The 12,721-nt window shown below is 39.8% G+C and overlaps 1 protein-coding gene across 1 annotated transcript in view; it reads right to left on the bottom strand.

Annotated features, from left to right (window-relative positions):
• SNX3 (sorting nexin 3) overlaps positions 1-9,652 on the bottom strand; it is a 47,279-nt gene extending 37,627 nt beyond the window's left edge. Inside the window, exon 1 of the mRNA XM_027551273.1 lies at positions 9,262-9,652. Within this exon, the coding sequence (XP_027407074.1) occupies positions 9,262-9,423 (162 nt within the window). The 5' untranslated portion in view covers positions 9,424-9,652. The remainder of the gene's footprint in view (positions 1-9,261) is intronic.
• Between the last annotated feature and the right edge of the window lie 3,069 nt (positions 9,653-12,721).

Here is a 12,721-nt window from a genome sequence, read left to right as displayed (position 1 = left end):
CCCTTTTAAACTAAGAGAAAAATTCTATCAATTTACTATATTGTTCCATTTTGAGAACTAATATCACAGTTCCTCAATTTTCAACTTAACCCCTTTCTACAATTCACACATTAAACTTACCCACATCAGTAGTCCAACTAATACCAATTTAATCATTTAATAATGGCATACTGCTATAACATGTAAACAATTACCATGTAAGAACACAAAACGTTAAATGATGATATGGTATGAAACAACTAATTCTGAGCTAGAAAATATCTAAACCCCAATCCTGGCTAGAACAGACTCTAGTTTTGTCAGGCACCACCTTCAGTTTTGTCACTGGTTTATCAACTGAAACTAAACCACCATGAACTAGCTACCTAACAGTTTCTATCAGCCCCAACTCTCTCTCTCTAGATATTCAAAGGAGTTTACAAAAGGCTTCAAGCGAGAAAACTAGTTTTACAAACTGAAACTCTTTGTGGTTGGCCTTAATATGAATAGTAGATGTAATGACTCACAAGGTTAGATTGTGTCTTTGCAAAAACTCGACCTTTAGAAGGAAAAAATGGCGCCTACTATTTCATTCAGTACCCAAGAATAGGACCATGCTTTACAATCAAATAAGATTCTCCAAGTGCTTTGTTTTCCACTATTCCAAAGCTACATAAAATATAGACCAGTGACTGGCCAACTTTTTCCCAAATGGCAAGACAGTTATTTGAAACTACTCAACTCTGTCCTTTCAGTGCAAAAGTGGTTGTAAATACTATGTAAACAAAATATTAAAAGATATGCTGTGTTCTAATAAAACATTAAATAGGTAAGCCCATAGCTGCTGATCCCTGTTCTATAGTGATCAGTGTTTTAAGACTGTTTTCTGTTATATAATATGGTGGAAATCTTTGAGTGTAAATTTAAACAAAGGTCTGGTGATACACAGAAGTATGCCTAGCCAACAAGACTTTTATCTTTGTTTCCACATGAAAATGATCCGTAATATCATGGCAAAGAGGAGATATTGAGAACTAGACATAAGAAAACGAACTTTGAGGCTCCTTTGTTCCTCTAAATGAATTAGAATTTCCAAACTTACTATAGAACAGAGAAGCTCATCCCGTAAGGACAGGAAGGGGAAAAACGGAAAGTAAACAAGCTATAGGTGGCAGGTGTGGAATAATTTTAGGAAAGCCAAGGAAACAGAGATGCTACATCATTTATAAAAGTCTAGAGAGCAAAGAATTAGAAAGTGATCATTCCAGTATTGTTAGGCACTAAGTAATTTTATTAAAGTGATCTTGTCTTCCTAGGATTCCCTGGTAAGAGACACTGACCTCACTCATTTAGATGGCTCAAACAATATACTCCATTACTCACTGTCATCAACTAAAACGCTGGTCCCAAGTAAAACCTCCTACATAGCTTTAAACAGTCACTGAAGGCAAAAAAAAAAAAGTTAATCATGTATTTTCCATACTTCTAACCCAAACTCGACCCCATGACGTACTTCTATCGAACATGCCATGTCTTCATGCCTGCCTCCTTTTTCTACTCACCAAAATTTTCTCTGGAAGGGATCAAATTTATTTACATCAAAACAAACAAACAAAACCCAACTTACATTCAAGGATGTCAAAACTAAAAGGAGCTCAAATTTTATTTCTTACAAATCAAATAAACTTTCTCTAAACTTTGAAATCTCAGTCATCAGCAAACAAAGGAAAAAAAAGACAAGAGGAGAATGTTGCCAGTGCCACAGCCTAGAAGACAGACCCGATTACTTCTTTACCACTGTGTGGAAGCAGAGAACAGTGTCTGTTCCTCCTTTCTTCACATGGCTGCCCAGCTAGATTAAATTCTGCAGCTTCCTTTATAGCCAAATGTGGCAATGGGCCAGAAATGTGCCTTCACCTTGCCTAGAATGTGGATGTGATACCAGGAAGCTCACAGTCAGGTCACAATGCCAGCCCTGGACTGCTCAAGACTTCTTCACATGAAAAATAAACTCAGTTTTTGAGGTCTCTGTGAGAACAGCCCAAACTATACCTTAACTGACCATATGTCATATTTTACTATGCTGTCCTAATAGGTTCTAAGTTAAATATTTCTTTAAAAGAACACCTTATTTGGCTGAAAGCTTTAAATCATTTAACTAAGCAATCCATAAACAGCAGTACCAGGATTACAGTATTGATTTTCTCAGATACCATCTTTCTTATATGATAGTCAAAAAACTGCTCGCTCTGCTTACATGGAAGCAGCATCAGATCAGATCAGATCAGATCAGTCGCTCAGTCGTGTCCGACTCTTTGCGACCTCATGAATCGCAGCACGCCAGGCCTCCCGGAGTTCACAGAGACTCACGTCCATAGAGTTAGTGATGCCATCCAGCCATCTCATCCTGTCGTCCCCTTCTCCTCCTGCCCCCAATCCCTCCCAGCATCAGAGTCTTTTCCAATGAGGCAACTCTTCACATGAGGTGGCCAAAGTACTGGAGTTTCAGCTTTAGCATCATTCCTTCCAAAGAAATCCCAGGGCTGATCTCCTGAAGAATGGACTGGTTGGATCTCCTTGCAGTCCAAGGGACTCTGAAGAGTCTTCTCCGACACCACAGTTCAAAAGCATTAATTCTTCGGTGCTCAGCCTTCTTCACAGTCCAACTCTCACATCCATACATGACCACGGGAAAAACCATAGCCTTCACTAGACGAACCTTTGTTGGCAAAGTAGCAGCATATTATAATACAAACATAAAAGTATCTAAAAATAACATTTCACTCCTTTTTTTTGTTAAGTATGATTGTGAAAGTGAGATGAAAAATCTCATGGAATCACCAAAATACCTGAAAATTAGGCACTAGTAGATTTTACACTTTAAAGGTATAGGGTGGCAATACTACTAAAATACAAAGATTTCTTAAATGTATATAAATTTGTCTCTTCCTGATTTCTGGCTTACTTTCATGATTATTACACAGGGATACAGACATGGATGGCATAAGACAGGGGTGAAAAGATCAGGCTTGGCTGAATGTAGTAAATGCTTCTCCTTCCCCCAAAGCTAAGTTGTTGGCATGCTTTGATAGTATCTAAATTGTCTCCCCTTTAAAAATAGTTTTCATCTTTGGCCAATATCACTGGTTTTCCTCTCTGCTACATGTAAGGATCTGCTTCTTTTTCTCCCTTCCCTCCCCCTACCACCCTAGAATTTGCCTTTTTAAAAATCCCATTGAGGCTACTAACCACTGCAGCTCCATTTTTTTTTTTTTCATACTTCTCTGTTGCCTGTCATAACTCAAAAGACAGAGAGCCTGGTGCCACCAGGTATAATCCTTGCTGCACAACAGTAAGGTGCCCTTGCTGGGGTGCTTTTTAAATTACCACTTCCCAAATCCCACCCTAACCCAATTAAAAAAGAATCTAAAGGATTTCAAAAGCTCCCCGGGTGATAATGAATGTTCAGTGAGGGTGAAAGAAAAAATATGGCCTCTGAAGATCAGAAAATCTATATTCAAATCCCAGTTTTGCCATTTAATAGCTGTGATTTTGGACAAGTTACTCAACCTTCCTAAACTCCATTTATTCCTAAAGTATCCACTACATGTCAAGCACAATGTCAGATGTTGAGTTAGGGTGATCATGACAGTCCCTGTCCTCTAGAAGGTTACAGAAGAAACAGGAATTAAAGGGAAAAAAAGTGAAAGTCACTCAGTCATGTCCAATTCTTTGCAACCCCCATGGGCTGAAGCTCACCACGCTCCTTTGTCCATGGAATTCTCCAAGCAAAAATACTGGAGTGGGTAGCCATTCCCTTCCGCAGGGCATCTTCCAGACCCAGGGATGGAACCTGAGTCTCCTGCATTGCAGGATTACCATCTGAGCCATCAGGGAAGCCCATACAAGCAAACAAATGTAATCCTAAAAGGGCTACAAGGACACACAAGGAGGAAATCCAGTCTGGATTCCAGGGATCAGCAAAATCTCTAAAAAGGTAAAAGCAAGGCTGAGTTCTGCAGGACAAGTAATGATAGCCAGATAAGGCTGCTAAAGCAAGATAGAGGAGAAGTGTATGCAAAGGCCTGGATAGTAGTCAGCTTATTTGGGAGATATAAGTAGTTCAGCAAAACTAAAATAAGAATGAGGGAGGAACAAGAGATGAGGATCAACAATGACTTCAGCTTCCACATTTGCAAAACAAAGATATTATTTGCTCTGCTTGGTTACTCAAAGATCAAATTACATATATAGCAAACTGTCTTGAACACAACAGGTACTCAGGTGATAAATTCCCTCACCTTTCACACGAGAAGAAGCTTGCCTTTTATAAGCATTTCCAATCAACAACACACTTTTTCTTTTGAGCCAATCAACAACACACTTTTTCTTCAGATGATTTCATCATAGCACAGAATTCAACAGTGAGTTCTTTTCAGCTATTTTGTTTTTCTGGGGTGCATCTTATCTACTGTGGATTAATGAACAGTCAACTCTTAGGTCTCAAGGACACTAACATTGAGACTTCCTTCTAAAGGTTCAGACACTTGAGGGTTCTCCAACACCAGGCTGTAGATAAAAAAGGTTTTAATATATTGTTTAAATGAACTGAAGCTGTGAAGCAATACAGAATGTGGACCACAATACTTCAAATCCAACCCTGACTCTGATACTCACACGAGCTTCGTGCTTAGTCACTCAGTGGTGTCTGACTCTTTACAACCCCATGGACTGCAGCCCGCCAGGCTCCTCTGTCCATGGGATTCTCCAGGCAAGAATACTGGAGTCAGTAGCCATTTTCTTTTCCAGGGGATCTTTCAGACCCAAGGATCAAATCCAGGTCTCCTTCATTGCATGCAAATTCTTTACTGTCTGAGCCATCAGGGGAGCCCTGACTTTGACTTGAGTTAGATATTAATGATTTACGTTGGGTAAGAGACATCTTTCTGTGTCTTGGTTCCCTTATGTGCCAAAATGAACAATATAAAACAGGATCCCTTAACACAATATAACAGAGCTACTTTTTAACTGCCACTGCCTCACTCCCCCCACATTAAGGGATGGGTTAGGTAAGAACAGACTCTTAAAGCTATCTTTCCCTGATAGAGATCCTGGAGGTCAGCCATAGCTGGCAGCAAAGATGTATATCAGACTTTTCATGGTCAATTGATAAAGCTACCTAGATTCTGCAGATGTCCTTCGGCTCCAAAATGCTTTGATTCTTTTAAATACTATTTTAGCCCTTTAAGAATTAATTCACATAAACCCTAAAAACAAGTCTAAAAATTAATTTATTTCTGAAGAGAATACTAATGACTCAATTTAAAATGAGAGGACTCATCCAGAGAAGAATTACCAATACAAGTTTAGAATGGCAAATATTGTCAAGATGCTACTTTCATTATCTTTCCTGGTACAAGGTTTATTAGAAAACTTTACTATTCAGTTTTATGTTTCAATATGCCTCAACTTAAAAAAGCTACTTTTAGAAGCATGTCAGGTGATAATGTTAATTAAAATTACTGTGGTAATCATTTATGTATATAGCAGTCATTATGTTGTACACCTTAAATACAATTTTATATGTCAATTAGATCTCAAACTGAAAAAAAAAAATATCAATACTAGCACAATCATAGGAAACATACTACCTTAAAATGTCTGTGTGTGCTTAGGTGCTTAGTTGCTCAGTTGTGTCTCACTCTTTGTGATCCCATGGACTGTAGCCCACCAGACTCCTCTGCTCATGGAATTTCTAGGGAAGAATACTGGAGTGGGTGCCATTTCCTACTCCAAGGGATCTTCCGGGCCCAGGAATTGAACCTGAGTCTCTTGGGTCTCCCACACTGGCAGGCAGATTCTTTACCACTAGAACCATGTGGGAAGCCCCCACCTTAAAATATGGAGACTTCTATTAAATATTTTTGGTCTTAAGTGTGAAATTTTACTACATTCTGAATGGCATCACAGCTTCCCACATGGAATGACACAAATAGAGTTCTTGATAAGGAAATCAAATTATTTTAGTAACTCACCCCTGCACATTAATGTAGAGAATGTAGTCAGCTGATCAATGACTTTTAATTTAGAAGTAGCTGTATTTAGAAAGAAGCAACTTTTGAGTGCCTATTATATACCAATCACTGTGCTAAAGAGAATTATGTGTATTATGTCATTTTGTCCTCTGAGGTAGGTACAGTCATCTCTCAGTATCCATGGGGGATCTGGTTCCAGGACGCACACACCTCCATATTAAAATCTGCAGATGCTCAAGTTCCTTATATAAAATGGTTTAGTATTTGCATACAACCTACGCACATCCTCTCTTTCACTTTAAACTATCTCTAGGTTACTTATAATACCTAACACACAATGCATATGTTATATATATATAGCTGCGGGTATGCAGCAAATTCAAGTTTTGCTTCTTGGGACTTTCTGGATTTTTTTCCTACTACTTTAGGTCTGTGGTTGGTTGAATACTCATATGCAGAACCGGCATCCTCAAATACAAAGAACCAACTGTACTATTATTAGCACACCTATTTTACAGAAGGGAAGTGGACCTTAGATTTTGTACCTTACTCAGTTATTCTTTGAACTCAGAGCTCAAGAAAAATCCTTAAATTAACTCTGGTTCAAAGCAGTTTTCTCCAGGTACAATACACCTTAATTAACTTAGAATCTTCAGAAAATTAAAGCCACATTATAGCACAAACTTCATAAACAGTGACTGAATTTCCCCTTCAGTTTTCTCTTTAATATGCCAAAATAATTCTAGAACCTGAGCTTTCCAAATCCTTTAATCATTTATGGTGCTCTCTGCTATGCCTACCATTAGAATGATTTTAAAAAACATTAATACTGTATCAATTATTTTTAAAAGCACAGAGATAATCAAGAGATCCTAATAGTCTTAAACACTATCCTCAAACCAAAAGATAAATGGAGATTGGGAAACTTGCATTCTAAAGTGCCATCATCCAGATAAAATTACTCTGTGAATTAGGGTAATTTCAATCAGATTCTATAAAATGGAACATTTTTCTTAAGACTAAAATTAGAGTGTAACCATAGGATAGTTTAAGGGCCCAAACTTTGGAACATAAAATGGTCTGACACGTGTCAAATTCAACAGCAGAAGGCAAGCAGCAGGGGCTAGGGAGAGAAGGAACAGTTTAGAAAAGTAGTAATAAATGACAAAATGACTTACCTATTCATCTCACTGGCAGCTGTACCTTAATTACTCTCAAAAATCACATGCTGCTAAAATAAGTTCTAATATCTTACTATACGGTGTCCTGCATTTTAAGTTAACACATTACATTATTAAGAGAATCCCCAATGACATTTCATAAGGACTAGAAACTCAATTATATTTTCTTAGAAGGCACAAGCACTTATGACTTAACAGTTACTAACACACAACAATCTGGTGTACATAATCTAACAAACCAGTGTAGGTGTGTATACTCTGTTAATTCCTTAACTTATTAATCACTCTTAAAAAGGATTGCTTTCTTCAAAATACAAATGACAATACCATAGCACAATTTAAAGTGTCACATACGCTATTTGGTAATAAAAATCAGATGAATTTTTTTTTAAAACTGTTATTATACTTAAAGTCCATTTACTATGTAAGAACTCAGCATGACAAACACAGTTATTAAATGAGGAAATGTAGGCAGGAGATTCCACTTCAGTTGTGTGACAGGAAGTACTAGCTCTGGAAGTTTAGAAACAGGAATACCAAGCTCTGCTGTAGCACAAGAAATAAAGGAAAATATGCTGATGAATGAGAGTAAAAGAAGTTCTTTTCAGTTACAACCTGAGATATATTAAAGGCAACCCAAAACCATTCCAAAAGTTAAGGGGGAAAAAATGCCTCATTTTTTTCCACTAGGCTTAGGTGACAATGTGCTTCCTTAGGTACACTGGAATTCAGATTCTGCAGTTTCGCTGTAACAAGACTGCTTGTGACTCATATTTTACACATCCTTAGAGAGACAAGGGTGACTTGTAACATTTAACAGGTTAGTTTCTATTTTAAGTTGGATGATTATTACATTTTTTATAGCAACACATAAGTAAATTATTTTTAAGTGTCTAAGTTTCACAACAGTGAATAAACTGAACATTACTAAACTGTACAGTTAAAAATGGTTAAGATGGTATATTCTGTTATATCTTACCACACAAAAAATGAGAACGTTAATCAGACATTATTCCACTTAAATGTTAATAGTAATTTGTTACATAAAATTTGATTACTCATAAACCAAATTCTTAGGCTTAATTTTTAGTAATTTGTTACTGTCATTAGCAGCTGGATTCGTTTCACTGTAACTAATTTTTAAAGATACTTCCATACATGAGGAAATTCTTTAATTTTAAAGTAGTGTGTGAGAGTGAAAGCACTATACTCAATTAGTATCTTTCAAATCATCTGAATTACTTACTGCCAACAAATACTGGTTATGAAATTATAAATGTGGTTCTACTTCAGCTGATTCTTTCATTCAGTGAAGTGCAAATTTCGAAATTAGGAGAGCAAGATCCCTAAATGAACAGGCTTTTCTTAAAGCAGTGGTAGTCTTGATTGTGAGGCAGGCAACACTTCCCACTCCTCAGCCTTTAGCACAATTGTGGCCCAAAATACTAAGGTCAATCATTTTCCATCACCGTTTTCTCACCTGGCTCAGCCCTACCAAATTTGACAGGCTTTTGTAAACTTTCTTAAGGTTCTGTTCAGAAAAGCGTGCAATCTAGGTGAGTTTGGTAGCACGGAAGGGCCTGAGAGGAATCAGCTTGGCTCGGCCAACTCGGGGGTGGGGGTGGGGGGGGGAATAGTCTCCAGGAAAAGAAAACCGGATTGGCTTCAACTTTGCGCAAACCCTCTTTCTCAGTCACAGATAGCTCCATTCCCGATGAAGGGCTGTGTTCTCGAAAGATCTACCCCTTTCCAACTCAAATGTCATTCCCAGATCAGCTGCTTGAGGGGCCAGCGGCGCTCAACCCACGCCCTCTTCTCCGAGTACCTTCTTCAAGTGCCAGAGCTGGCCTCAGCTCACCCTACAAGCTCCCATCCAAGCCCTGCACGAAAGCCCTACACGAAGACTGGCCCTGGCCCGGACCCCGCCCGTGGAAAAGTCTGCCCCACCATGTCAGCAGGGGGCCCCGCCTGGGCGGCCGTGGCCGTTTGAAGGTCTGCGCTCCAGGGTCCGCGGCGGACAGCCAGGACCACAGGAGTCTCTCCGTAGTGGGAAAAGACGGCCTCACCTTGACCCTGATCTCGTAGGTGGTGAAGCGGCCCCGGCCGACCCCCACTGTCTGCGGGTTGCTCACATCTATCTCGAGGAAGTTGCTGGGAGGCCCGTAGGCGTCATTCAGGTTCTGCGGCTTGGTGATCAGCCGCCGGGTGTCCGCCACGGTCTCCGCCATTTCGCTGCTGCAGCCGCCGCCGCCGCCGCCGCCGCGGACTCCCTCCGCCCCCTCCGCGTTCTACCGACACCTCCGCCGCCGCTGCTGCTGCTGCTGCCCGCCGCGGAGACACCGGGCTCGCGCGCAGCGGTCGCAAGGCGAACGAGCACGTAGAGCGGGCGTTCACCCCCACGCGCGTAGCTCCTCCCCGCGTCCCTCCGGCTTCCGCCTCCTGTGCCCTGGAGGGAAACAGCTGACCTGTCGGAACTTCGCGCCCGAGACCCGGGAGACCCAGCGGAAGCCGCGGAAGGGGACTGGGTCTAGGCAGAGGAGGGGAACAGCAGGCTTGGAACTTGTAGGTGCGGACAGGTTCCGGCCGGACTACAGAGCCCACAATGCACCGGGCGAGCGCGCCCCCGCCGGGCCGAGGCAGAGCTGCTTTGGGCTCAGTTTCAGTGTCGGCCTCGGCCTGGAGCAGTGGAAAGAGCACTATACGAGATCTTCGCGGCCTTGGAAGACGCGGGGACAAAAGTTAAATGGCGAGCTAGGGGAGGTTTGCCCACAGTCCGAGCAAAATTGCCTACGCTAATTCAATGCCAACCTATCCACCGTCTCGCTGTGAACCACTGAAAATGCCTTTCCAGATAGATAACTTTGAATTAATGCCTCAAGTGATTTTTGACATCAATTTGATAGTTTTACCGTACATGCGTCTGGCTTGGTAAATTGTGGTAGAGTGGTCTAAAAACTACTTCATAAGATCATACCGTAAGGTCAAGCCGTTTGGGGAGACTGATCAGTCCTCTAAAACAAGATAATATATGGGCTGAAACTTGCCTTGAATTTCTGATGGTCGAGTGATCTGCAGCTTTTCCCCTTCACTTACCACACAGTTACAGTAAATTAAAAAAAAAAAGTGGTAAAAATATTGCTGCAGCATTTGAAATGGAATTCAGATAACCTTTATCAGAAACGAAAAAACGACAAAACAATTAAGTAGATCATAGTTAATCTCCGACAAATGCAAACTTTGAGCATTGAGGTAAAAGGACAGATGTCTATCCCTGCCTGGGGAGTTGTCTCTCTTGTTACGGTCTCATAACCCTTTTTGCATTTCTTTATATGTTGAGTTTCAGAAAACTTATTCACTTTAAATAATCTGATTTGTCCCTTAAACTAAAAAATTACCTGCATCTTTAGCAATGCTCAGAAAAGTTGGTGTAAAAAATTACTTAAGCATGATGTCAATCCCTTTCAGGAAAACTCAACATTCATTCATTAAGCAAGGATTTACTGAAGACCTGCTAGGTGTTTTCAACTCTAGATATTAGAGGTAAAAGGGTGAGGAAGACATTAAAATTCCCTGATCTCATCAGGTTAATTGTTTTGTATTAATATATTGTCTATCTTGGGTAGACAAATAATAAACCAATAAGTAATACATCTACCAATATGATTAATGTTATAAAGAAGATAATACTGGGTAATGTGAATGAAAGTGACCCAACAAGCTCATTAAGTTGGTCAGAGAAGTTCTTTGAGTGTATCTCTCCAAGAGAGAGTAATATCAGAGTAAGTATGCCCAGACAGGACTCCCAGAATAAGGGCATACTTACTCTGTTGCAAGAGACCAAAGGGAAACTTGACAGGTATGATTACAGCAGTGAGCTCAAGAATGTATTTAATGATTCTTTGAATTGAACTATGTGAGACCTGAGAGACCAAGAACCACTCTATTGTGTTGTCATCCATGACACTTGAACAAAGCAATTATGGGATATTTGCTTAGAAAGCTTCTGTCTCATTGGAGGCCATGGCAGAGTAGCTTTGGGCAGCAGCAATTGCCTGCAGTGAAGTAGCATCTACAGAAAATAGCAGCACAGTCACACAGCTAAAGAGCTTCCCAGGATAAACATCTGGAAAAAAATCATCTTTATTTTTCAAGGCGATACGATTGCATTCCTAGAAAAACCTATGAAGAGTAAGCTAGTAGAATTAGCAAGAAAATTTAGTGACTGAATGAAGGTATCAAATTTAATTTATAGTTTTCCTCTAAGCAATGTCTAGTTAGACTGGAGATGGGAAAAATATCATATTCATAACAGAGACCAAAGTAAAAAAGAAAACAAGAATGGAAGGCACAAGAGCTACAGGAAACAAAATTATGAAATTTTAATAAAAGATATAAGCCAAAACCTAAATAAAAAAGACTCCATGTTCTTGGATAGGAGGACTTAATATAAAACAAATCACCTAATTTACTATTAATAATGCAAATAGAATCAGAATCCCACTGCAGTTGGTTTTACTTTGCCTTGGGTGCATAGGGTAGTAGTGGACAAGAATTTTCTTTTTTAAGTTCATATGTTGGAGATTAACCAAGAAGACCATGAACATGAAAAGAAAAATGTGATTTGCTTTACCAAATGTTAAAACTTAACTATAAGACTAACTGTAAGCAAAAGCATAGGGAATTCCCTGGCTGTCCAGTGGTTAGACTCCTCACTTTCACTGCAAGGCCCCAGTTGGATCCCTGGTCTGGGAACTAAGACCTCACAAGCTTCTCAGCACAGACCAAAAAAAAAAAAAAAAAAGCCACAAGAGTATGGTTTTGGCTGTGTATAAGATAGAGTGTAGTACAGAGGGAGTGTTTCAAATCATTGGGGAAGTATTTCTGGCATAATCCTCTGCATTATGTGTGTCTGACTCTTTGTGACCCGTGGACTGTAGCCTGCCAGGTTCCTCTGTCTGTGGGATTTTCCAATCAAGAATACTGTAGTGGGTTACCATTCCCTTCTTCAGAGGATCTTCCCGACTCAGGAATTGAACCCAGGTCTCTTGCATCGTCTGCATTTTCAGGCAGATTCTTTACCACTGAGCCACCTGGGAAGCCCACCCCTGTGTTATACCATATATGAAAAAATTCCAGATAGAACTTATTTATTGTTGATGGTGGGTTTTTTTTATTTTGGCCACACCACATGGCTTGTGGGATCTTAGTTCCCCAACCAGGGATTGAACCCAGGCCCTCAGCAATGAGAGCATGGAGTCCTAAACATTAGACCACCGGGGAATTCCAAGATACAATTCAAATATTAATATGTGTGTGTGTGTTTAGAGAAATTTTAGGAGAAAAATTGTACAACCTTGAGTAAAAAAGTGCTTCCTAAGCAATATGGGAAACAAACTATAAAGAAAAAGTAGCCATTTAAGTGCATAAATTTTTTGTAAAAATTACTTTTTAAAAGACATTATAATAAAAGAATTGAAGGAAATATGTTTGTAACAAGTAAGATAGTAAAAGGCTAATATTCCTAAT

This window comes from Bos indicus x Bos taurus, chromosome 9, assembly GCF_003369695.1.
Source record: "Bos indicus x Bos taurus breed Angus x Brahman F1 hybrid chromosome 9, Bos_hybrid_MaternalHap_v2.0, whole genome shotgun sequence".
Lineage (NCBI taxonomy): Eukaryota > Metazoa > Chordata > Mammalia > Artiodactyla > Bovidae > Bos > Bos indicus x Bos taurus.
The sequence above is the reverse complement of the archived record's forward strand: the minus strand, read 5'-3'. Positions and strand labels throughout refer to the sequence as shown.